The sequence below is a fragment of the Parambassis ranga genome, chromosome 13, assembly GCF_900634625.1.
Source record: "Parambassis ranga chromosome 13, fParRan2.1, whole genome shotgun sequence".
In the NCBI taxonomy this organism is placed as follows: Eukaryota; Metazoa; Chordata; class Actinopteri; family Ambassidae; genus Parambassis; species Parambassis ranga.
Window position 1 is genome coordinate 16,241,476 of NC_041033.1, and position 23,216 is coordinate 16,264,691.

Sequence of the window (23,216 nt, forward strand, 5' to 3'; positions counted from 1 at the left end):
TTGGGACATGTTGCCCTTTTATCTCCACCTACTAATTATCATAATTGGTCTAACATATTTATGACTATGAAACCCTTTGTCCCTTCTATGTTGGATGATTTATCTTAGTCCATGCCTCCTAGTGCTTCGGCCTTCACCACATCAAAGAGTTCCTCCCTAACTCTCTGTAAGAGTTATAGATGTGTTTTTCTCTAAGTGTAAGCTTATATAATCAAATACATACGTGGTCTGTATCATGTCATTGCGTAAATAACCTTGTATACTTCACAATATTTTGGGAAAATTTCTAAATGCCATTAAGCTGGTGAGATATACAGGTAAATATATCATTTATTGTCCAAAAGTTTAAATTGAGGCATTTCTTCACTCTCTGAGTGGCTTCTTCGGCTCTGCTGCTGTACTGGTGGGGAATCTGTGTTTTTATGTGCTCAGGACCTCTGTGGTTGGACCTTGGAGGAACTCACATGATTAAGATCCCTCTTGTTGGTTAATGTTCAGTGCAGAACTAGTTAACAGCACATTGTTATGATTTGAATCGGGGGTGAGGACAGAGGTTGTAAACAGGTTTTCCAGTTTCACACAGATGTCTTCTTTGACTCATTCAAACCATCTGTCCTCTTTGTCTAAAATGCAGATTGTTATCTCGCTAACTCTTCTTTTCTCAAAGAAGTGACCACTGGGGCGGTGCTGTGGCCCACAGCAAGAAGGTTCCCGGTTCGATTCTGATTGGGGCCTTTTTCCCTGTGCCTGTGTTAGTTTTCTCTGGGTGCTCTGGCTTCCTCCCATATTCTAAAGACCTGCTTGTTACATAAATTGGTCACTAAATTGCCCGTAGGTGTGCGTGTGAATGATTGTCTGTCTGTATGTTGCCCTGCGATGAACTGGTGACCTGTCCAGGGTGCATCGTTAAGGTGCAGGTGAACTGCTGAGTCCTGTCCTGAGGAGGTGGCTGTCCTGTGGTGTGACATCGTTTTGTGTAGTGGTTATTTATTTTTACCAATATAAAGATCAGAGCTTTCTTCACTGCACTGAATTGCAGTCTGGTTGGGCTATCGACTGTTCTTTCCCTTTGCCCACTTTCACCAGGGCCCAGTGTTATGTCCCTGAACGGAAAAGGCACATGGCACACGGAAACAGTAAGTCAAGGTTTTGTGAAAGCACAAAAGCCAATTATTGCAGACTAGAGTACAGTGGACCCTCGTTTATCATGGGGGTTACGAGGGACGACTGTATTGTGTATTTAAAGTGATCTGACTTTCTTAACCCAAGCACCCCGTCACTATAGCTGAAGGTGAGTGTGTACAGCCTAATCTCAGGTGGAGTGGTGGGGTGCTACATGTGTAATCAGGAAAAACAGTTAATGACAAACAATGAAACACTTTTTAACGTGTTTATTCATATCATGTTAATTTATTCAGGTAAATACAGGTTTTGCAGTTTCTTCCATGAAACATTGAATACAACTTAGATTACTATACTTTTTATTACTTGGTGACTCCTCGACCCATGATCGCTTTCTTTGTGTTTCTCTCTGGTCTCAGCAGAATGATGTAACATTTGGGTCCAAACAGCGCCCCCAAGAGGCCAAAACTGGAAGCCAGGATGGCAAATACCTCCACTGCATCTGCATGTTTGCCCGGTGAGCTGATGTAAGCAGGAACAAAGGCCACCCACACAGCACAGAAGATCAACATGCTGAAAGTGATGAGCTTGGCCTCATTGAAACTGTCTGGAAGATTCCTGGCCAGAAAAGCTGTAAGAAAACTGAGGATGGCCAACAAGCCGATGTAACCCAGTAACACTGCAAAAGCAACAGTGGACCCAACTACACACTCATAGACTATTTTGTCATTGTGGTATTGGGTGTTTTTATGTGGAGCTGGGGAGGAAGAAAGAAGCCATGCAGTGCAGATTCCTGCCTGAATAAAAGTTAGGAGCAGAACTGTTCCTCTCTGCTGCATAGCACCAAACCATTTCAGGCTGGCTTCCCCTCCTGGTCTTGATGCCCTGAACACAGCCAGGACCACCATGGTTTTCACCAGGATGCATGAGACACAAAGCACAAAGCTGATCCCAAATGCAGCATGTCTCAGCTGGCAAGTCCACAGTCTGGGTCGACCGATGAACAGCAGTGAACACAGGAAACAGAGTTTGAGTGACAGCAACAGCTGGAAGGTCAGTTCAGAATTATTGGCCCTTACTATAGGTGTGCTGCGATGATGGATAAAGATCCCTAAAACAACAGCACAGATAAATGTGCCCAGCAATGAGGCAGTTGTCAGGCAGATTCCCAGAGGCTCATGGTAGGAGAGGAACTCTGTCCTCTTAGGAACACAGTGGTCATGCTGAGGGCTGGACCAGAAATCTTCTGGACAACTGGTGCAATCAATGGAGTCTGAAAGAAGGGAGAAAGTAGAGAGTGTCAGGGTTTCAGCCTGAGCTAGGGCTTTTATTTTGTAGTTCTGTTGTTTTCTTATTAGTTCTAGTTCATGTTACTTCCTGCTTTTGTATTCACTGCTCTCCCTCTCATTTCAGGTGTCTTGACTTCCCCTTCCTTGTGTGCTCCCTCCTCCTTACAGTGATTACCTGCTCCGCTCTAATGTCCGCTCTAATGTCCGCTCTAATGTGTCTCACTGTCTTTCCCTTCCTTCTGAATATAGTGCGTCTCCCCTCCACATGTTGCCAGTTCTTCTTGTGAGTTTTCACAGTGTACCAGCCTTCCAAGCAGAGTTCCTTTGTGGATTCCGTTTTTTTCCTTCAAATATTCCTAGCCTTAGCCTAACTTTGTCTCAGTGTTCTGGTGTATGACCCAGCTTCTTTTGACCACCGTGTTTGCCTGATCCTTTTGTGCCTTTGCCATCGCTGATTGCCTTTCTGTGTACCGAACCCCTAACTGTATTAAAGGACCTTGTTTTTTCCTAGCTGTCTGACTATTGTCCTGCATTTGTGTCTGCCAACAAATGAACTGACAGAAAGATCCATACTATATATAGTGAGAACAAAATACAAATACTGAAACATGAAGACTCACTGGTCTTATTGCTGATCTTTCCCTCAGAACAAGGGATGCAGTCAAAACAGCACTCAGGTTCTCCCTTCTTTCTCACCATGCGGGTGCCTGGAGGACAGCTGTCACTACACACTGACCGCGGTGGCTGGAGGAAGAAGACACTCAATGGTTATATGAAGTACTTTCACGCATTATTTTGAATAACTTGGAAACAAAATAAGATAACCTTCTTGGGTTCAAAGTTCCAGAAGATTCTGTCTTCATTGAGTTTGAGTACTTCTACTCCAGATGCTGACCTTTTAACATCACCCACATTCTGAACTTTAATTCTTCCATCAGTGAGCCACTGCCAGTTCATAATGTCATATATTGGTAAAGCATCACCATTTTCATCAAATGACACTTGATCTCCAAATGATGTGGTGAAGTTGACCTTTTGTAAGTAGTGCACAAGCTGACAAAATGCAGAAGAAGAGAAGAGAAAAACCAGAGAGGACAGATTAAAATTGGAAACTTATACATGGTCGTTCTCAGTATTCATCATGCTACACCTCTGGACATGTAAGTGCAGTGATGACAATTTATATCACTGCACTAATGTATATGTACACATATAATGTTGCTTCAATGAATTTTTTTTCTAACCCCTGGTATGCATTCATTTACTCCTATTAAATCTAAGAAGTATAATGCTATACTTTAAGATATTATAGAGGGCAGGGTTTAAACTGGCCGTACACACAGAGGTGGAGCATAAACTGGTATCACACCTGCCATAGCTCCAGCTTTTGCAAACTGCCACAGCTGTGCCCGTTAAAAGGCCCTCTCCCTGGCTCACACTGCAGCATGTCATCAAGAGCATATGCCAGAGCATACACAGCTTTATAAACATTGTATTCTGGCCTGAGGTCTGTAGTGTCCAAGAACTCTGTCTCCACAGTCTCCAGATCTTCCTGTCCAGTACACAGTGCTCCCCCACCCTCCACCCAACCTGCTGGAGGTGGAGCAAACCTACACGGAAAGGTGAACTCCCAAAACTGATTCACCTGAAACATTAAAAACAACATATATTTATGTTATATTTATACATATTATCAGTAGTTTAATATTAAAAAATAAATGACCTAAAAGACACTCACAGAGCTATTTCCATATCTATTGTCATGGTGTATGTTAGGTCGTGTTTGTAACAGGAACTCCCTGAGGCCTGGGATCTCTCCTCGACGTATGGCAATGCCTAGTGTGCCTCCCAGGTACGGCATGAGGCGAGGAAGCTGCAGAACAGCTGCTGCTGTCCAGGCCTCACAGGCAATCCACTGTAGTCCTGTCACATTCTGCCTCACCACCTGTGCATTAAATTATACAAAATATACAAATCCATGACTTTATGCATGTCTTTAAAATAGTTAGCATATGTACATGAATACACAAGTATGCTAATCTTAATAATTATATCAAGTTAAAATGAAGTACAATTTGAAGCCTAACCTCTTCTATGAGATTAATCATGTGACTGTCATGTGCAAATGCAATGACCACACGAGCTGTAGATTTCTTCATCACATCCACAATTCTCCTCTGTTCAGCTGGGTCATAGCCCCAGGGCAAAACCTCTAAGTAAGCCAGACAACCATCTCCAGACTGACTCAGGTCATTTTGGAAAGATCGAGCAGCGTGGAGTCCATAATCATCATCACTGATCAGCAGACCAACCCAAGTCCAGCCAAAGTGTTTAATAATCTGAATCATAGCACTAACCTGAATGAACAAAGAGGAGGCATCAGTGGATAAACAGGCTACACAATGAACCATATCACAGCTTTTTTTTCTTTGTGGCTTAACAGATTTTTACCTGGAAAGCATCACTTGGGATCGTCCTAAAGAAAGAAGGAAACTTTTGCCGGTCACTCAGGCAGGAGCACGTGGCAAAATAACTCACCTGTTAAAGACACAGACTGTATGTTCTAAAATATTCTAAACCTTTAGACATCTTCCACCCTAACAGTGTTCACAACAAACTATGACATCAGCTCGACATTATCCAAGAGAAATATTAAAGCAGCAAATTTACCATAGGTACTCTGTACAAGCCTAGGACAGAGGAGATGGCAATAGAGCGGGTGGATGAAGGATCGCCCACAATCCCTATAACTGGAGGGCTTCCTACACAGTTATCATCTAATACAATGTGCTCCTCTTGACCACTGGTTAAAGATAAGGCTGCACGGAATCCAATTCCATGATTAAAGCAGTTATCATACAGACTGTACCCCAGACTCAGATTAGGCAGCAACTTAGAGTTTCTGTTGATCTCTTCAACAGCAAAGGCCATGGTCTGGGCCCGCCTGAATCCTAGAACATCAAACCTGACAAAAATATCACATTTTAGCAAATAACAGAATATAATGTAAAACATTTACATGTTGTTATAGATTCAAATCAAGAAATAATAGGATTTAAATGAAAAGTATAAACACACAATATACAAGAAACACCTAACATGTTATGAGTAAACAACATAATGTCTGGTTAATAAAAACATATTTTACTCATAGTAATCATGTTTACTGGTTCTCTGAGACTCACCCATGACAAGAGGGCTGCTCTGGCTCTGATGTGAAAGACAAATCAGGAAAGACAGAAAAAAAGTTATATTGAAACAATCCACCAAGAACCACGTCTCCAGCTTTGTGCATCCCATTTAAATGAAACTGTCCCTGCAACTGACAAAAGGAGGAAAACTGAGGAGACGATGCAGCAGAAGAAAAGCAGAAGTACAATACAAGCAAAAGCAGGTTGATGCGTGACTGCATGACTTTACCCATGTAACTCCATCTGCTGAGTCCAGTCTGCTTTGTCACCCTCTTTTATCGACTTGCAGTATTGTTTATTCTTGAATGCCACCCATCAGGGCAGAAGAAGAAGAAGCAGGGGCAGGGCCGAGAATCATTTCAGCAAACACAAAGGCAAAATTAATTGACAAATAACATTGTTATATTCATAATAAAGAAGAAAGTTAGGCAAAACATTTTCTATGCTAGGATTAAAAGTAAATCACATTTTGCCTCCTTATGTATTAAACTTGAAATCCTTAAAGCACCATATAGTAATTTCTGTGGAAACATTAGTGTTTCATCAATTTCGTCAATGTAGACTATGAGTTGAGAGTATTGCTATATGTGTGTTCACCTGTATGTAGCACTGTGAAAACAAATATTTTGATAGGCATCAGTTAGAATTAGATTTCTGATGAGTCGATAAAAGATCTTCTCTACGTATGATGACCTGGATGACTGAGAATCTTCATCAACATGATGAAAATATGATTGGGTTTTTATGTCAGGGTTCCAGTAGAACAGAGAGCCCCCTACAGGAGGGAGGAACAAACAGCAACCCAAACCACAAAAACACCACCAACCTAATCCCAAATACACAACAGGGCTTTTGTTTTGAAATTGGTTTGTGTTAATTTGTGTTACTTCCTGTTTTATTTTGGTAATTGTGGTTGTATTGCGTCACTGACCCCCCTTCTCGTTTCAGGTGTCTTGACTTCCCTCTCCTTGTCTTCTCCCTCCTCCTCCCGGTGATTACCTGCTCCTCCCTCATGTGTCTCACCTGCGTCTAGTTGTCTACCCTGATCCCTTTGTATATGGTTTGCGTCCTCCCTGCACTCGGTGCTAGTTTGTCTCGTCTCGTGGGGAATGTGTCTATGCCATTCTTTCTCCAGATGTCTTGCTACGCTATGCTTTGTCTCTGTGTGATTTGATTTTGCCTTCGCCCTGGAGGAACTCTGCCTTTGTCCTGCTTGGCCTTTTGCCACGTAACGTGTGATTTTGAGTTTTTGTGTTTTTTCTTGAGCCCTTCTGGCATACAATAAAGACTGCTCTGCATTGTGTCCGCTCCGTTACACAAACCCTGACATTTTAAACAGTAAATGAAATGATAAGGTTGAATGTTTAACATAATTTAGAGAAAAAATTTGTAAAAATGCTAAAAGTAAAGAAAATGGAGTTAGGTAGTATGGGAATGGGACTTTATTTTCATTTGTTTTGTTTTGGTTTCATTTATTTGTTTTATTGGGGGTGAACCCTCCTAGGAAGAGATGAACAGATAGAGTTTTAAACAGGTTTTCCAATTTCGCCCCATTCACACTGGAGAAAGTCAATCCAGCTAGAGTGGGATTAAATCTAGATAGCCTTTTAGATGGATACGTTCAGACCTATTTTCAAATCACACAAGCTTGTCCACGCCTAATCTGGCTTAATCCTGCTTGTTTGTTGTCTTCCAAACCGGTAGGTGGCGCCTCGTAATATACATAGTCCATTCAGGCCGTGGTAGGACCATGTGTGCACATGTGTGAGTTGTTCACACTCACAACAACACTATCCGGATATATGCAAATATGGACCGAATCCCGCTCTAGACGGATTGATTTCCCCAGTGTGAAAGGGGTCATAGATGGCTTTTTTGACTCCTCAATCAAACTACCTGTCCTCTCTGTCTAGAAAGTGGACATTCTTATCCTCAAAGGAGTGACCACTGTCTTTAAGGTGTAGGTGAACTGCTGAGTCCTGTCCTGAGGATGCAGCTCTCCTGTGTGTGACATCCTTTTGTGTAGGATGTTACCAATATAAAGATCAGAGCATTCCTCACTGCACTGAACTGCATGTACTACATTGCTCTGTCTTTCCCTGGAAGTTTTGTCTCACGGAGGAGCTGGGTTTGATTGTTGAAAATCCTTCTGAGTTTTTCAGAAACTCTTGATATATATAGGATGACAATGTTTTTCGACGTGGTTCTTTCTGGTTGGGCTGTCCGTTGTTCTTTCCTTTTGCCCACTTTCATTAGGGCCCAGTTTGGGTAGCAACATGCTCTGAGAGCTGAGTTTATTTGTTTTTGCTCCTAGTTTTTCCTCCTGTCTTTGTGGGCATTGTTTTTGCCTGGTGTTGTAGTGTCCTGATGACACCCAACTTATGCTCCAGTGGGTGGTGTTTAGATTGGATGCTGCGTGCTGTGTTTCTATCATGTCCTTCAATCATGATGCTGGTGCTCTAGCTCAATAGTTAACTAACTAGTTAGCTAGTGTCTGCTAACATAAGTAGATCCATCAATCACAGGCTGATTAACATTAAACTAAAAACTTGCATACTATCAGATAGTATTATCAGTTAAAATAGTGATTTCCCATTTTTTTATTGCATTTCATTATCATACATTTACCAGCCTCTCTCTTCACTTGATGCCCACAGTCTGCCAAATGACACATACTTGACTAGATGCCAAGAACAAGTTAAGAGTATGCTGAAAATGTAACACATTGTCAGTTTTAACTTCAAGATGTTTTCTTTGATTATTTCAACACCCCACTGGCTAACAGAGCCATGAGAGAGAGACACCCAATAAAAAAACTGCTTACATTGAGAGAATCATTTTTAAAATGTTTGTGGGTTTTTTGCTTTAAAGAAAGTGGGGGAAAAAACGGATTAAAACCGTAAATCGGGTTTTACGTGAAAACATCTGAGAATTTATTTTCAAGCCGTATCGCCCATATGCCAGATAGCTACCTGACATGCTGAAACCAATCGCCCCCTCACTATAGCTTAGGGTGAGTGTATGGAAACTGGTCTAATGTGGAGTGATGGGGTGCTACACGTGTAATTAGACACAACAGGCAATGACAAACAATGAAACAAATGTGTTTACTCATATCGTGTTTGTTTATTCAGGAAAATGCAGGTTTTACATTTAAGAGTTTATTTCATGAACTGTTGAATAAATTTAAAATACAGGTTAAATAAATATACATTTATTGCTTGGTGACTCCTCGACCCATGATCGCTTTCTTTGTGTTCCTCTCTGGCCTGAGCAGAATGATGTAACATTTGGGTCCAAACAGCGCCCCCAAGAGGCCAAAACTGGAAGCCAGGATAGCAAATACCTCCACTGCATCTGCATGTTTGCCTGGTGAGCTGATGTAAGCAGGAACAAAGGCCACCCACACAGCACAGAAGATCAACATGCTGAAAGTGATGAGCTTGGCCTCATTGAAACTGTCTGGAAGATTCCTGGCCAGAAAAGCTATAAGAAAACTGAGGATGGCCAACAAGCCGATGTAACCCAGTAACACTGCAAAACCAACAGTGGACCCAACTACACATTCATAGACTATCTTGTCATTGTGGTATTGGGTGTTTTTATGTGGAGCTGGAGAGGAAGAAAGAAGCCATGCAGTGCAGATTGCTGCCTGAATAAAAGTTAGGAGAAGAACTGTTCCTCTCTGCTGCGTTGCTCCAAACCACTTCAGACTGGATTCACCTCCTGGTTTAGAGGCCTTAAAAACAACCAGGACCACCATGGTTTTCACCAGGATGCATGAGACACAAAGCACAAAGCTGATCCCAAATGCTGCATGTCTCAGCTGGCAGGTCCACAGTCTGGGTCGACCGATGAACAGCAGTGAACACAGGAAACAGAGTTTCAGTGACAGCAACAGCTGGAAGGTCAGTTCAGAATTGTTGGCCCGTACTATAGGTGTGCTGCGATGATGGATAAAGATCCCTAAAACAACAGCACAGATAAATGTGCCCAGCAATGAGGCAGTTGTCAGGCAGATACCCAGAGGCTCATGGTAGGAGAGGAACTCTGTCTTCTTAGGAACACAGTGGTCACGCTGGGGGCTGGACCAGAAATCTTCTTGACAACTGGTGCACTCCATGGAGTCTGAAAGAAGGGAGAAAGTAGAGAGATCCATACTATATACATTGAGAACAAAATACAAATACTGAAACATGAAGACTCACTGGTCTTATTGCTGATCTTTCCCTCAGAACAAGGGATGCAGTCAAAACAGCACTCAGGTTCCCCCTTCTTTCTCACCATGCGGGTGCCAGGAGGACAGCTGTCACTACACACTGACTGCGGTGGCTGCAGGAAGAAGACACTCATCTGTTGTGTTGCTTATTTACTTAATACTAACGTATTCTTTTGGAAGACATGTAAGATAACCTTCATGGGTTCAAAGTTCCAGAAGATTCTATCTTCATTGAGTTTGAGTACTTCCCCTCCAGCTGCTGACCTCTTAACATCCCCCACATTCTGAACCTTAATTCTTCCATCAGGGAGCCACTGCCAGTTCATGATGTCATATATTGGTAAAGCATCACCATTTTCATCAAATGACACTTGATCTCCAAACGATGTGGTGAAGTTGACCTTTTGTAAGTAATGCACAAGCTAACAAAATGCAGATGAAGAGAAGAGAAAAAACAAAAATGGAAACATACATGGTCGATCTCAGTTTTCATCACTCTACACCACTTGACATAATAACAACAACAACAACAACAACAACAATAATAATAATAATAATATTTTATATAAACATATAATGTTATATCGGTGAATTCCTTTAGGCCCTCTGCTATGCATTCATGTACTCCTTTTAAATCTAACAGGTATAATGCTATTCTTTAATAAATTATAGAGGGCAGGATTTAAACTGGCCGTACACATAGAGGTGGAGCATAAACTGGTATCACACCTGCCACAGCTCCAGCTTTTGCAAACTGCCACAGCTGTGCTTGTTAAAAGGCCCTCTCCCTGGCTCACAGTGCAGTATGTCGTCAAGAGCATATGCCAGAGCATACACAGCTTTATAAATATTGTATTCTGGCCTGAGATCTGAAGTGTCCAACAACTCTGTCTCCACAGTCTCCAGATCTTCCTGTCCAGTGCACAGTGCTCCCCCACCCTCTACCCAACCTGCTGGAGGTGGAGCAAACCTACACTGAAAGGTGAACTCCCAAAACTGATTCACCTGAAACATTAAAAACAACATGTTATAAATATTGTCAGTATTTTAATATTAAAAAAATGACACTAAAAGACACTCACAGAGCTATTTCCATATCTGTTGTCATGGTGTATGTTAGGTCGTGTTTTTAACAGGAAGTCCCTGAGGCCTGGGATCTCTCCTCTGCGTATGGCGATGCCCAGTGTGCCTCCCAGGTACGGCATGAGGCGAGGAGTCTGTAGCACCGCAGATGCTGTCCAGGCTTCACTTGCCATCCACTGCAGACCTGTCACATTCTGCCTCACCACCTGTGCATTAAATTATACAAAATATACAAATCCATTAAAACACATACAGCATATGTATATGGACATGTAGTATGCTAATCTTAATTAAGACATTAAGTTCTATAACTTCTAAATAGAGTCCAACCTCTTCCATAAGGTTAATCATGTGACTGTCATGTGCAAACACAATGACCACACGAGCTGTAGATTTCTTCATCAACTCCACAATCCTTCTCTGTTCAGCTGGGTCATAGCCCCAGGGCAAAATCTCTAAGTATGCCAGACAACCATAACCAGACTGACTCAGGTCATTTTGGAAAGATCGAGCAGCGTGGAGTCCATAATCATCATCACTGATCAGCAGACCAACCCAAGTCCAGCCAAAGTGTTTAAGAATCTGAATCACAGCACTAACCTGAGTGAACAAAGAGGAGGCATCAGTGGATAAACAGGCTACATAATGAACCATATGACAACCTTTTATCTTTGTGGCTTGACAGATTTTACCTGGAAAGCATCACTTGGGATCGTTCTAAAGAAAGAAGGAAACTTTTGCCGGTCACTCAGGCAGGAGCATGTGGAAAAATAACTCACCTGTTAAAGACACAGACTGTATGTTCTAAAATATTCTAAACCTTTAGTTATCTTCCACCATAACAGTGTTCACAACAAAGTATAATATTAGCTCAACATTATCCAAGAGAAATATTAAAGCAGCAAACTTACCATAGGTACTCTGTACAAACCTAGGACAGAGGAGATTGCAATAGAGCGGGTGGATGAAGAATCCCCCACAATCCCTATAACTGGAGGGCTTCCTACACAGTTATCATCTAATACAATGTGCTCCTCTTGACCACTGGACATTGACATGGCTGCACGGAACCCAATTCCAAGGCTGAAGCAGGTATCGTACAGACTGTATCCCAGACTCAGATTAGGCAGCAACTCAGAGTTTCTGTTGATCTCTTCAACAGCAAAGGCCATGGTCTGCGCCCGCCTGAATCCTAGAACATCAAAACTAACAGAAAATATCACATTTTAGCAAAGAAACAGAATATAGTAAAACAGTTACATGTTGTTAGAGGTTGTAATCAAGGAATAATAGGATTTAAAAGCATAGTATAAACACACAATATACAAAAAAACACCTAACATGTCATTAGTACACAACATAATGTCTGATTAATAAAAACATATTTTACTCTTGGTAAACATGTTTACTGGTTCTCTGCTATACTCACCCATGACAAGAGGGCTGCTGTGGCTCTGATGTGAAAGACAAATCAGGAAAGACAGGGAAGAAGTGGATTTGAAACAATCCACCAAGAACCATGTCTCCAGCTTTGTGTATCCCATTTAAATGAAATTGTCCCTGCAACTGACAAGAGGAGGAAAACTGAGCAGACGGTGCAGTAGAAGAAAAGCAGAAGTACAACACAAGCCAATGCAGGTTGATGTGTGCCTGCATGACTTTCCACATGTAGCTCCATCTGCTGAGTCCAGTCTGATTTTTCATCCTCTTTTATTGACTTGCAGTATGGTTTATTCTTGAATGCCACCTATCAGAGCAGAAGAAGAAGCAGGGGCAGGGCCGAAAATCATTTCAGTAACCACAAAGGCAGAATTAAAATAACAACAAATAAGGTTGCAAACATATTTGTGTTGTGTTGTGTGAGTTGTTGAAGAAGTTGATACTGATGGGTTCATTTTATGTTTATCTATACTCATTTTATTTCCAAAATCACTGTGGGTTATTAGACACATGCAGTATGTGCATGTGTGTTAAAATGCAATGTGTTTGACCAAATCTGTTTTCTGTATTCCAAACCCAAGAGGATCTTGTTAAATTGAAGAATAACACCTTGTGTTGTATGAAGTCATGTCTCATAAATGCCAATGTTACACAGTGTATTGTCTTACATATTTGTATTTATAATATTGAAATGATCCATTGGCGAAGCACTGGCTGGCTAAATGTTTCCCCAGAATGGGACTTTATTAAACACAACTGTCTCCTAACATACTCTCATACTTAAAGTCCTGCGAGACAATGTAAACAAACTGAGTTTTACCAGTCTCTCACTCAACAGAATAACTCCCTCAATTCACTAGGACCTGGTAATATCCACTGTGTAGGTCCAAATAGGAGAACCACGAGGACCACCAGGTCCAGTGTTTCATCTATTTGCGAAAGAGTCCTTCTTGGTCACAGCATTCAATGGCCTGTAGTCTGAGCAACACCTCCAGCCAGTTGCCATGACAACCATTGTAGCCCAGGGACTGGCAGACGGGTCAGTGATGGCCGCTCTCAACATCTTCTCCACTGCAGCATCACATGCTTGTTGGCAGGACAGGGGCAGACGCAGTGGACAACATTTGATTGGCTGCGTATCCCCCGAGTCAATCGCATGCTCAGACACATCCTTCCTACATCCTAATTGCTCCATGCAAGTCTGTCCTTAAATTTCACCATCAGTTAGAGTTGGCACAGTTAGATCTCTCTCACTGCCGATAGGTCTGTCGACCCAGTGCCCCCCTGTGCAGTGCAGGACCCCTAGTAAACAGTGGCTGGAATGTAGCCAGAGTAGCCCGCCCATGTGCGTCCCACAGCAACAATCAGCTCTAGGTTTGCATCTACTTCTGAGACCAGGGGATAGAAGCACCGGTCCACATATCCCCCTCTATGCGGTCACTGAGAAGGTTCCCTGCCTTCACGATGCTCTCCAGCACTCCCTGGCAAGGGTCCAGGCTGCCAGGAACCAGGGCGTGACTGGTGTGTGGTCTGCAGTCACAGCCCTTATCTCGGTCAACTCTGACACCCAGGCTGGCCTTTCCTTCCCTTGGGAACAGTCTGTAGCTACCCTCACCAGGCTGGGTCTGCCCTCCCACTGTTGCCAGCAGTTACACCTCACAAAATCTCCCTCTCCTTCACCATCTCCAAGGCTGCCTGCAGCTTCCGGGGGTGCTGTAGCTGCACCTGTATCTGCAACACAATAGGAAGGAAGGCTCTGATGAACCTTTCAGTGTTAGCTCACTCTGCACATAGGTGGACGTGTGAATATGCCCGTCTGGTCAGGTTCACCAACATCCGCAGAAGTTCCTCTAGTTTCCTGCACCGGTTGCTCAGTTCATTATGAAGCAGCTCAGGCTGCAGATATTGTCCAAGGTGCCTCTGAAAGATTCCCACTAAGGCACCATAATCACATCTGTCCTTCTCACTCAGCAGCAGCAAACATGACAAGGCTTCATCTGTTAGGCATCTAACTACGGTGCTTTAGTCTCTGTTCTCTACCCCTCTGCCTTTGCCAGGTTTTTGAATTGGGCATGGAAAACCTCCCAGTCTGCATATTTGAGTGTTTTCACACAGGGGCCAGTTGCACTGAGATGGGCGATGCCATGTCTGTTTACATTCCGAACGATGGCCTGCGATGCACACATGGCTGGGGCACCTTTGGGACGGCATCCAGCTATGGGTGAAACACCTGTAACTCTGGCCATCTCCGCCAGGTCCACTTTCAGTTGTACCTTTGCCTTGTGTGGTGCTCCGGGGAACTTTCTAAATGTTTCCTCTGATCACCCGCATGCATCCTCCTCTTCTTCCATCTTCAATCTCGCACCACCTGAGTAAGCTGTGGCACATTAACTTCCAAAGGTCTAAAGTCACTTCTGACACCAATGTAATGAACCAGATGCAAGGCACTGGCTGGCTGAAGGTTTCCCCAGAACTAGACATTATTAAACACAACAGTAATGGCGAATATCTCCTACCAGCTTGCACTTAACAAGTTGTGTGGAGGTGATGTAAGCAAACTGAGTTTTACCGGTCTCTCATTTAACAGAACAACTCCCACAATTCACAGGAGTACCCCTCCCCACCTCTCCTCAACTAATCACTGCACATGCACACATCCAACCTGATCTCACAGAAATACTTGACATAGGCATATTGGTAACACTGGACATATTGGAGGAAGCTGGAGTGGAAGCTCCAGCAGAACAACATGAGGGAGGTCTGGAGTGGCATGAGGACCATCACAGGTTTCAGACCAGCTACCAGAGGGGTTGATGGTAGCGTGGAAAGGACCAATGAATTAAACCTGTTCTTTAACAGATTTGACACTGCGGTCCCGGTCCACGCTGAGTCTCCTGGTTTGGAACCTGCACTGCTCCCTCCCCTCCCCCCTCTTGACGCCTCCATCTCCTACAATGGCCCCCCACCCCCACCTCCAATCACCTCCTCTAATGGCCCTCTTCTGTCTGTGCACTCCCCTCCTCCGCACTCTCAGTCTCCACTCTTCACACCTCTGCAGGTTGGAAGACAGCTGAGCAAACTCCCCACCAGCAAGGCTGCTGGACCTGATGGTGTTAGCCCTCGGGTCCTCAAAGACTGTGCTGACCAGCTCTGTGGAGTGCTTCACCGGGTCTTCATCATGAGCCTGAGTCTCCAGCGGGTCCCTGTGCTGTGGAAGACGTCCTGCATAGTGCCGGTGCCGAAGACACCGCGGCCCAGTGGTTCTTCGGACTACCGACCAGTGGCACTGACGTCACACATCATGAAGACCCTGGGGAGACTCATTCTGGAACAGCTCCGGCCTACTGTTAGGCCTCACCTGGACCCTCTCCAGTTCGCCTACCAGCCCCAGCTGGGAGTTGAGGATGCCATCATCTACCTGCTGAACCGGGTCTACACCCACCTGGACAAGCCAGCGAGCACTGTGAGAGTCATGTTTTTTGACTTCTCCAGTGCCTTCAACACCATCAAGCCGGCTCTCCTGGGTGAGAAACTGACAGCGATGCAGGTAGAGCTCCCCCTTGTGTCATGGATTGTGGATTATCTAACTGGTAGACCACAGTATGTGCGGATGCAGCGGTGTTTGTCTGATACAGTGGTCAGCAGCACCTGAGCCCCACAAGGGACAGTCCTCTCTCCCTTTCTCTTCATGCTCTAAACCTCTGACTTCAGCTACCAGACAGAGTCATGTCACCTTCAGAAGTTTTCTGATGACTCTGCCATAGTGGGTTGTATCAGCAAAGGTGGAGAGTCTGAGTACAGGACTGTGGTTGACAACTTTGTTACATGGTGCGAGCAGAACCATCTGCTGCTCAATGTGGCAAAGACCAGGGAGCTGGTTGTGGACCTGAGGAGGACCAAGACACTCGCAGCTCCAGTTTCCATGGGTGGGCAGAGTGTGGACATTGTGGAGGATTACAAATACCTGGGAGTGGTGTTGGACAATAAACTGGACTGGACTAAAAATACTGAAGCCCTCTACAAGAAGGGCCAGAGCTGCCTCTATTTTCTGAGGAGGCTCCGGTCTTTTAACATCTGTCGGACTATGCTGAGGATTTTCTATGAGTCTGTGGTTGCCAGTGCCATTTTGTTTGCTGTTGTGTGCTGGGGCAGCAGACTGAAAGCAGCGGACACAAACAGACTCAACAAACTGATCAGAAGGGCCGGGGATGTGGTGGGGGTGGAGCTGGACTCCCTGACAGCAGTGTCAGACAGAAGGATGCTGTCTAAACTGCAGGGGATCCTGGAGAACAGCTTCCATCCTCTACACCACGTGCTGCTGAAGTGCAGGAGTACGTTCAGTGCCAGACTGATCCCTCCTAAATGCACCACTGAGCGCCACAGGAGGTCCTTCCTTCCTGTGGCCATCAAACTGTACAACACCTCCCTCTGAGATCAGAACACACTGTCTTGTAATCTTATCCATATTGGATTTATTCAGACAAGATTTTACTGCACATGGTACAAGTTGTATTATATATGACTTTAGTCTTCACTTGCCAGGATTTGACTTGAATGTACATTAATGTTTAGAATTTATTAGGTTTTTATCTTATATTTTTTATTTTTTACGCTCACTACTTTACCTTATTTGTATTTCTGTCTTTTTTGAGTATACATTGAGCACCTGGAACGAAAACAATTTCCCCCCGGAGATCAATAAAGTATTTCTGATTCTGATTCTGATTCTGACTGCATTACATGGCACCGACACGAAATGTAGTGAAATTATGTGCAGGCACCACGGAAAACGGTCTCAATAGAAAATCACTGCGGGGCAGTTTCGTAGGGACACCACGGACAAGAGCGCCAATAGAAATAATTGAGGGACGGTTCGTACACGATCTGTTGCTTAAAGGCCGCTTCCTCAGCCAAACTATATGAAAAACATGATTCTTTTCGATCCCATATGCAGTTAGCTAAAGAGTGCACGTTCTCTGTTTTTAAAGAAAAAATGACAATCTAAATGGAACGATACACAGTGAATCAAGCGTGCTGATTTAATTACAGTTATGACGCTCTGACAATTCACGGATTTGTCTAAGCGATTTGGCCCTTAATAAACGTTTTTTTAGGAAACGATTACTATTATTTCATTTTTGAGAACGACTGGATTGAAAGACAATGTAAGCTAACATCGTTAGCAGTTGCTCTGGTTGGAAGCGTTGTCACGCTGCCATGGTAATGCAACTTGCAGGCTTGTTGACACATCAGATATCTCACACACAAAAAGGACTAGAGAACTAAGAACTTGGCTGAACACACACACACACGCCCCAGATCACTACAATATAAAGGACAAAGGCAGTCAAAAGGTTATCTATGCTAGGATTTAAATTATACCAGAATTGTCCTTATTTATTAAATTTGAAATCCTTAAAGAACCATTATGTAGTTATTGTGAAAACATCAGTGTTTGATGAATTATATCTGCGCAGACTTTGAGCTGAGAGTATTGCAATAGGTTTTTAAGTGTAAAATCGGGCAAAACAACCAATGACACACAAAATATATTTTAAGATGTTTATTAATTTTGCAAACAGGCAATGACAAACAATCCATGTGTACTCAGATCATGTTCATTTATTCAGGTAAATGCAGGTTTTACATTTAAGAGTTTCTTTGTTAAATTGTTAAATAAGTTAAAAAGTTAAATAACTATACTTTTTATTACTTGGTGACTCCTCGACCCATGATCGCTTTCTTTGTGTTTCTCTCTGGTCTGAGCAAAATGATGTAACATTTGGGTCCAAACAGCACTCCCAGGAGGCCAAAACTAGAAGCCAAGATGGCAAATACCTCCACTGCATCTGCATGTTTGCCTGGTGAACTGATGTAAGCAGGAACAAAGGCCACCCACACAGCACAGAAGATCAACATGCTGAAAGTGATGAGCTTGGCCTCATTGAAACTGTCTGGAAGATTCCTGGCCAGAAAAGCTATAAGAAAACTGAGGATGGCCAACAAGCCGATGTAGCCCAGTAACACTGCAAAAGCAACAGTGGACCCAACTACACACTCATAGACTATCTTGTCATTGTGGTATTGGGTGTTTTTATGTGGAACTGGAGAGGAAGAAAGAAGCCATGCAGTGCAGATTGCTGCCTGAATAAAAGTTAGGAGAAGAACTGTTCCTCTCTGCTGCGTTGCTCCAAACCACTTCAGACTGGCTTCCCTTCCTGGTTTAGAGGCCTTAAACACAACCAGAACCACCATGGTTTTCACCAGGATGCATGAGACACAAAGCACAAAGCTGATCCCAAATGCTGCATGTCTCAGCTGGCAAGTCCACAGTCTGGGTCGACCGATGAACAGCAGTGAACACAGGAAACAGAGTTTAAGTGAAAGCAACAGCTGGAAGGTCAATTCAGAATTGTTGGCCCGTACTATAGGTGTGCTGCGATGATAGATAAAAATCCCTAAAACAACAGCACAGATAAATGTGCCCAGCAATGAGGCAGTTGTCAGGCAGATTCCCAGAGGCTCATGGTAGGAGAGAAACTCTGTCCTTTTAGGAACACAGTGGTCACGCTGAGGGCTGGACCAGAAATCTTCTGGACAACTGGTGCAATCCATGGAGTCTGAAAGAAGGAAGGAAGTAGAGAGATCCATTCTATAAATACTGATAACAAAATACAAATACTGAAACATGAAGACTTACTGGTCAAATTGCTGATCTTTCCCTCAGAACAAGAGATGCAGTCAAAACAGCACTGAGGTTCCCCCTTCTTTCTCACCATGCGGGTGCCTGGAGGACAGCTGTCACTACACACTGACCGCGGTGGCTGCAGTAAGAAGACACTCAATGGTTAAATTAAGTACTTTCACGCATTATTATGAATAACTTGGAAACAAAATTGAGATAACCTTCTTCAGTTCAAAGTTCCAGAAGATTCTGTCTTCATTGAGTTTGAGTACTTCCCCTCCAGATGATGACCTCTTAACATCACCCACATTCTGAACTTTAACTCTTCCATCAGGGAGCCAGTGCCAGTTCATGATGTCATATATTGGTAAAGCATCACCATTTTCATCAAATGACACTTGATCTCCAAACGATGTGGTGAAATTGACCTTTTGTAAGTAGTGCACAAGCTAACAAAATGCAGAAGAAGAGAAGAGGAAAACCAGAGAAGATAGATTAATTATATTCTGCCCTGTACAACTCATTTATGTACACCTTTTAGTGTGAACACCTTTATGCCTTCTGCTATGCATTCTTTTACAATTTTAAATCTAACAGTTTTAATGCTATTTAAAATTATAGAGGACAGGATTTAATCTGGCTGTACACACAGAGGTGGAGCATAAACTGATATCACACCTGCCATAGCTCCAGCTTTTGCAAACTGCCACAGCTGTGCCAGTTAAAAGGCCCTCTACCTGGCTCACACTGCAGCATGTTATCAAGAGCATATGCCAGAGCATACACAGCTTTATAAACATTATATTCTGGCCTGAGGTCTGAAGTGTCCAAGAACTCTGTCTCCACAGTCTCCAGATCTTCCTGTCCAGTGCACAGTGCTCCCCCACCCTCCACCCAACCTGCTGGAGGTGGAGCAAACCTACACTGAAAGGTGAACTCCCAAAACTGATTCACCTGAAACAATAAAAACAACATAAAATAAATATTGTCAGTAGTTTAATATTAAAATATAAATGACACCAAAAGACACTCACAGAACTATTTCCATATCTGTTGTCATGGTGTATGTTAGGTCGTGTTTGTAACAGAAAGTCCCTGAGGCCTGGGATCTCTCCTCGACGTATGGCGATGCCTAGTGTGCCTCCCAGGTACGGCATGAGTTGAGGAGTCTGCAGAACAGCTGCTGCTGACCAGGCTTCACTGGCCAACCACTGCAGGCCTGTCAAATTCTGCCTCACCAGCTGTGCATTAAATTATACAAAATACACAAATCCATGACTTAATTCAGGTCTTTCCTGTTTTATCCGACTGTTAAAAAAATACATACAACATATTTACATGTACATGTAGATGTATTTGTACATATAATATGCCGATCTTAATAATTATATCAAGGTAAAATGAAGCCTAACCTCTTCCATGAGATTAATCATGTGACTGTCGTGTGCAAATGCAATGACAACACGAGCTGTAGATTTCTTCATCACATCCACAATCCTTCTCTGTTCAGCTGGGTCATATTCCCATGGCAAAATCTCTAAGTAAGCCAGACAACTATAACCAGACTGACTCAGGTCATTTTGGAAAGATCGAGCAGCATGGAGTCCATAATCATCATTACTGATCAGCAGACCAACCCAAGTCCAGCCAAAGTGTTTAAGAATCTGAATCATAGCACTAACCTGAGTGAACAAAGAGGAGGCATCAGTGGATAAACAGGCTACACAATGAACCATATCACAGCCTTTTTTCTTTGTGGCTTGGCAGATTTTACCTGGAAAGCATCACTTGGGATCGTCCTAAAGAAAGAAGGAAACTTTTGCCGGTCACTCAGGCAGGAGCACGTGGAAAAATAACTCACCTGTTAAAGACACAGACTGTGTGTTCTAAAATATTCTAAACCTTTAAACATCTTCCACTATAACAGTGTTCACAACAGATTATAACATTAGCTCTACATTATCCGAAAGAACTATTAAAACAGCAAACTTACCATAGGTACTCTGTACAAACCTAGGAAAGAGGAGATGGCAATAGAGCGGGTGGATGAAGGATCCCCCACAATCCCTATAACTGGAGGGCTTCCTACACAGTTATCATCTAATACAATGTGCTCCTCTTGACCACTGGCCATTGACATGGCTGCACGGAATCCAATTCCATGGCTGAAGCAGTTATCGTACAGACTGTATCCCAGACTCAGATTAGGCAGCAACTTAGAGTTTCTGTTGATCTCCTCAACAGCAAAGGCCATGGTCTGGGCCCGCCTGAATCCTAGAACATCAAAACTAACACAAAATATCACATTTTAGCAAAGAAACAGAACATAATGTAAAACATTTACATGTTGTTATAGATTTTAATCAATAAATAATAGGATTCAAAAGATAAGAATTAACACAAAATATGCTAAAAAAATCCATATTTTACTCATAGTAATCAGATTTACTGGTTCTCTGAGAGACTCACCCATAGCAAGAAGGCTGCTGTGGCTCTGATGTAAAAGACAGATCAGGAAAGACATAAAAAAAGTGCATTTGAAACAATCCACCAAGAACCACGTCTCCAGCTGTGTGTATTGTGGAAATATATGGTCAAAATATATGTTTGTTTGCACATATGGTAAAAGTGTATTGTTGCTCATAGATCGAGACCTCTGACTGAGGTCATAAAGCATTCTGATGTTTAATGGTTAGTTTAGAAATTCGAACTGCAAACCCCTAAGTTGACCCACACAAGCTTGCCAAAGAGACAAGATATACTCAAGGCCGTAACAGGAGGACCTGTGAGAATACACACACACACTCACATCAAAGATGTGAGTGGGAGAACTTCAATGTCTTTTAGTTTCGTATACGCCTTCCACCTTGTGATTATTGAATATGCATGTTTCACTGAAAAACATTACCTTTTATGCCTTTCTATGTAAATGTAACCACACCTTGTTGTCAGATTAATAAAACGAGCCTAATGCATGGGACGGACAGAATGCAAATGGTCAGCTGCAGGAGCAGATCGAGGGGTCTGTATTGAGCTGTGCATTCTCCCTTTATAAAGGCGAAACTGAAACTGATCAGTACTGGTTTTCATTCAATGTTCTGTGCTTCGGGGACGGAGTCTGGGAATCCGGGGTGACCAGATTAGGTCACAACAATTGGGGGCTCGTCCTGGGGATCAAAGGGCAAAAATCATCCTCAGATCCGTCAATTGAACACAAGGGCCGATTACGAACAGACAGAGGACACGTGCCGGCAACAATAAGGTAAGCAGACCTTTTATATCTGCATTGACTACTCTAAAATGTAACGTGTCCCGAGTCTTAGTAGTAATCTGTCTGTAAAAGCAAAAAGAACATTGACTGAATGAATTTAACTGTAAGTGAATGAATATGACTACAGTGAAATAACCGTAAGTGAATGTATATGACTACGGTAAATGAGTGAATGATTACAGCTGTTTAAGAGATAAGTAAATGATGCCTGCAGAGGAATAATGCCTGCAGAGGAATAATGCCTGCAGAGGAATAATGCCTGCAGAGGAATAATGCCTGCAGAGGAATAAGAGAAAAAGGGGTAGCAATTCCTGAGTGTGGCGACTCCACCGGTACTCTGACGAGGGGCCGGAAAAGCTGGGTTTGAGGCCCGGGGCTTGAGGAACCCTAAATCACTACAAAAAAGAGAGAGAGAACAAGACCAGGCAGAAAACACATGGTATGCATGTTGGACAGACTGGAAACTGAAACAATGACCGCACTAGTTAGGCGGGAGTTGAAGTAAGTCAACAGGCTTCCAAATTACAGATATATAAGATTCTGGTGTCACGGACAGAGGCTAGTCTCGAATCCATTGGACTGAGTACCAGGGACACAGCGTGCCATATTTCTCAGTCGGCCAGAATCTAGAAAAGAAAGGCACTCTTGAGACTCATAAACTGTGAGTCGTCTGAGATAAAGACGACAAGATCAGAGAGTAGAGTAATTAATGAAATAACTGTGAGCTGTTCTTACACTGAACGGCAAGACCAGAGAATAAGTCCTGTGAGTTCATGAAGCACCCCTAAAGAGAAACAAAGAGAAGTGAAGATACAGTACTGACACACACACACCGAGCTCGCAGTATAAATGGGTAAAGCATGAGTGTGGAATGTGTATGAATGCCAGAGACGAGGTGAACTGAAGCAGCAGCACT

General features: G+C 43.1%; 2 protein-coding genes across 2 annotated transcripts; both read right to left on the reverse strand.

The window, feature by feature from the left end:
- Positions 1 to 1,484: 1,484 nt before the first annotated feature.
- LOC114444946 (extracellular calcium-sensing receptor-like) lies at positions 1,485 to 5,795 on the reverse strand. The gene is made up of 9 exons (XM_028419853.1): positions 5,597 to 5,795; positions 5,082 to 5,376; positions 4,863 to 4,949; positions 4,499 to 4,768; positions 4,150 to 4,356; positions 3,781 to 4,056; positions 3,237 to 3,464; positions 3,032 to 3,155; positions 1,485 to 2,395 (listed from the first exon to the last, which is right to left on the reverse strand). Exons 1-9 carry the CDS (start codon positions 5,704 to 5,706, stop codon positions 1,485 to 1,487), a joined length of 2,508 nt encoding a protein of 835 aa, XP_028275654.1. The 5' UTR covers positions 5,707 to 5,795.
- A 3,021-nt stretch (positions 5,796 to 8,816) lies between these two features.
- On the reverse strand, positions 8,817 to 21,283 carry LOC114445137 (uncharacterized). The gene is made up of 18 exons (XM_028420098.1): positions 21,023 to 21,283; positions 20,804 to 20,890; positions 20,442 to 20,711; positions 20,064 to 20,270; positions 19,708 to 19,983; positions 19,251 to 19,478; positions 19,045 to 19,168; positions 18,058 to 18,964; positions 13,802 to 13,874; positions 12,334 to 12,488; positions 11,816 to 12,110; positions 11,597 to 11,683; positions 11,235 to 11,504; positions 10,904 to 11,110; positions 10,551 to 10,826; positions 10,016 to 10,243; positions 9,811 to 9,934; positions 8,817 to 9,730 (listed from the first exon to the last, which is right to left on the reverse strand). Exons 1-18 carry the CDS (start codon positions 21,281 to 21,283, stop codon positions 8,817 to 8,819), a joined length of 4,989 nt encoding a protein of 1,662 aa, XP_028275899.1.
- Positions 21,284 to 23,216: the final 1,933 nt, after the last annotated feature.

Coding starts and splice junctions, on each gene's coding strand:
- LOC114444946 (XM_028419853.1), bottom strand. CDS start 5,706: ATGCACAAAGCTGGAGACGTGGTTCTTGGTGGATTGTTTCAATATAAC. Junction 5,377..5,596: donor GAGCAGCCCTCTTGTCATGG/GTGAGTCTCAGA, acceptor TATTTTTGTCAG/GTTTGATGTTCTAGGATTCA. Junction 3,156..3,236: donor GGAACTTTGAACCCAAGAAG/GTTATCTTATTT, acceptor TTCTTCCTCCAG/CCACCGCGGTCAGTGTGTAG.
- LOC114445137 (XM_028420098.1), bottom strand. CDS start 21,283: ATGGCCTTTGCTGTTGAGGAGATCAACAGAAACTCTAAGTTGCTGCCT. Junction 13,875..18,057: donor ATGGGTCGAGGAGTCACCAA/GTAATAAAAAGT, acceptor CTGTGACTGCAG/ACCACACACCAGTCACGCCC. Junction 11,505..11,596: donor TCCCAAGTGATGCTTTCCAG/GTAAAATCTGTC, acceptor TTGTTCACTCAG/GTTAGTGCTGTGATTCAGAT.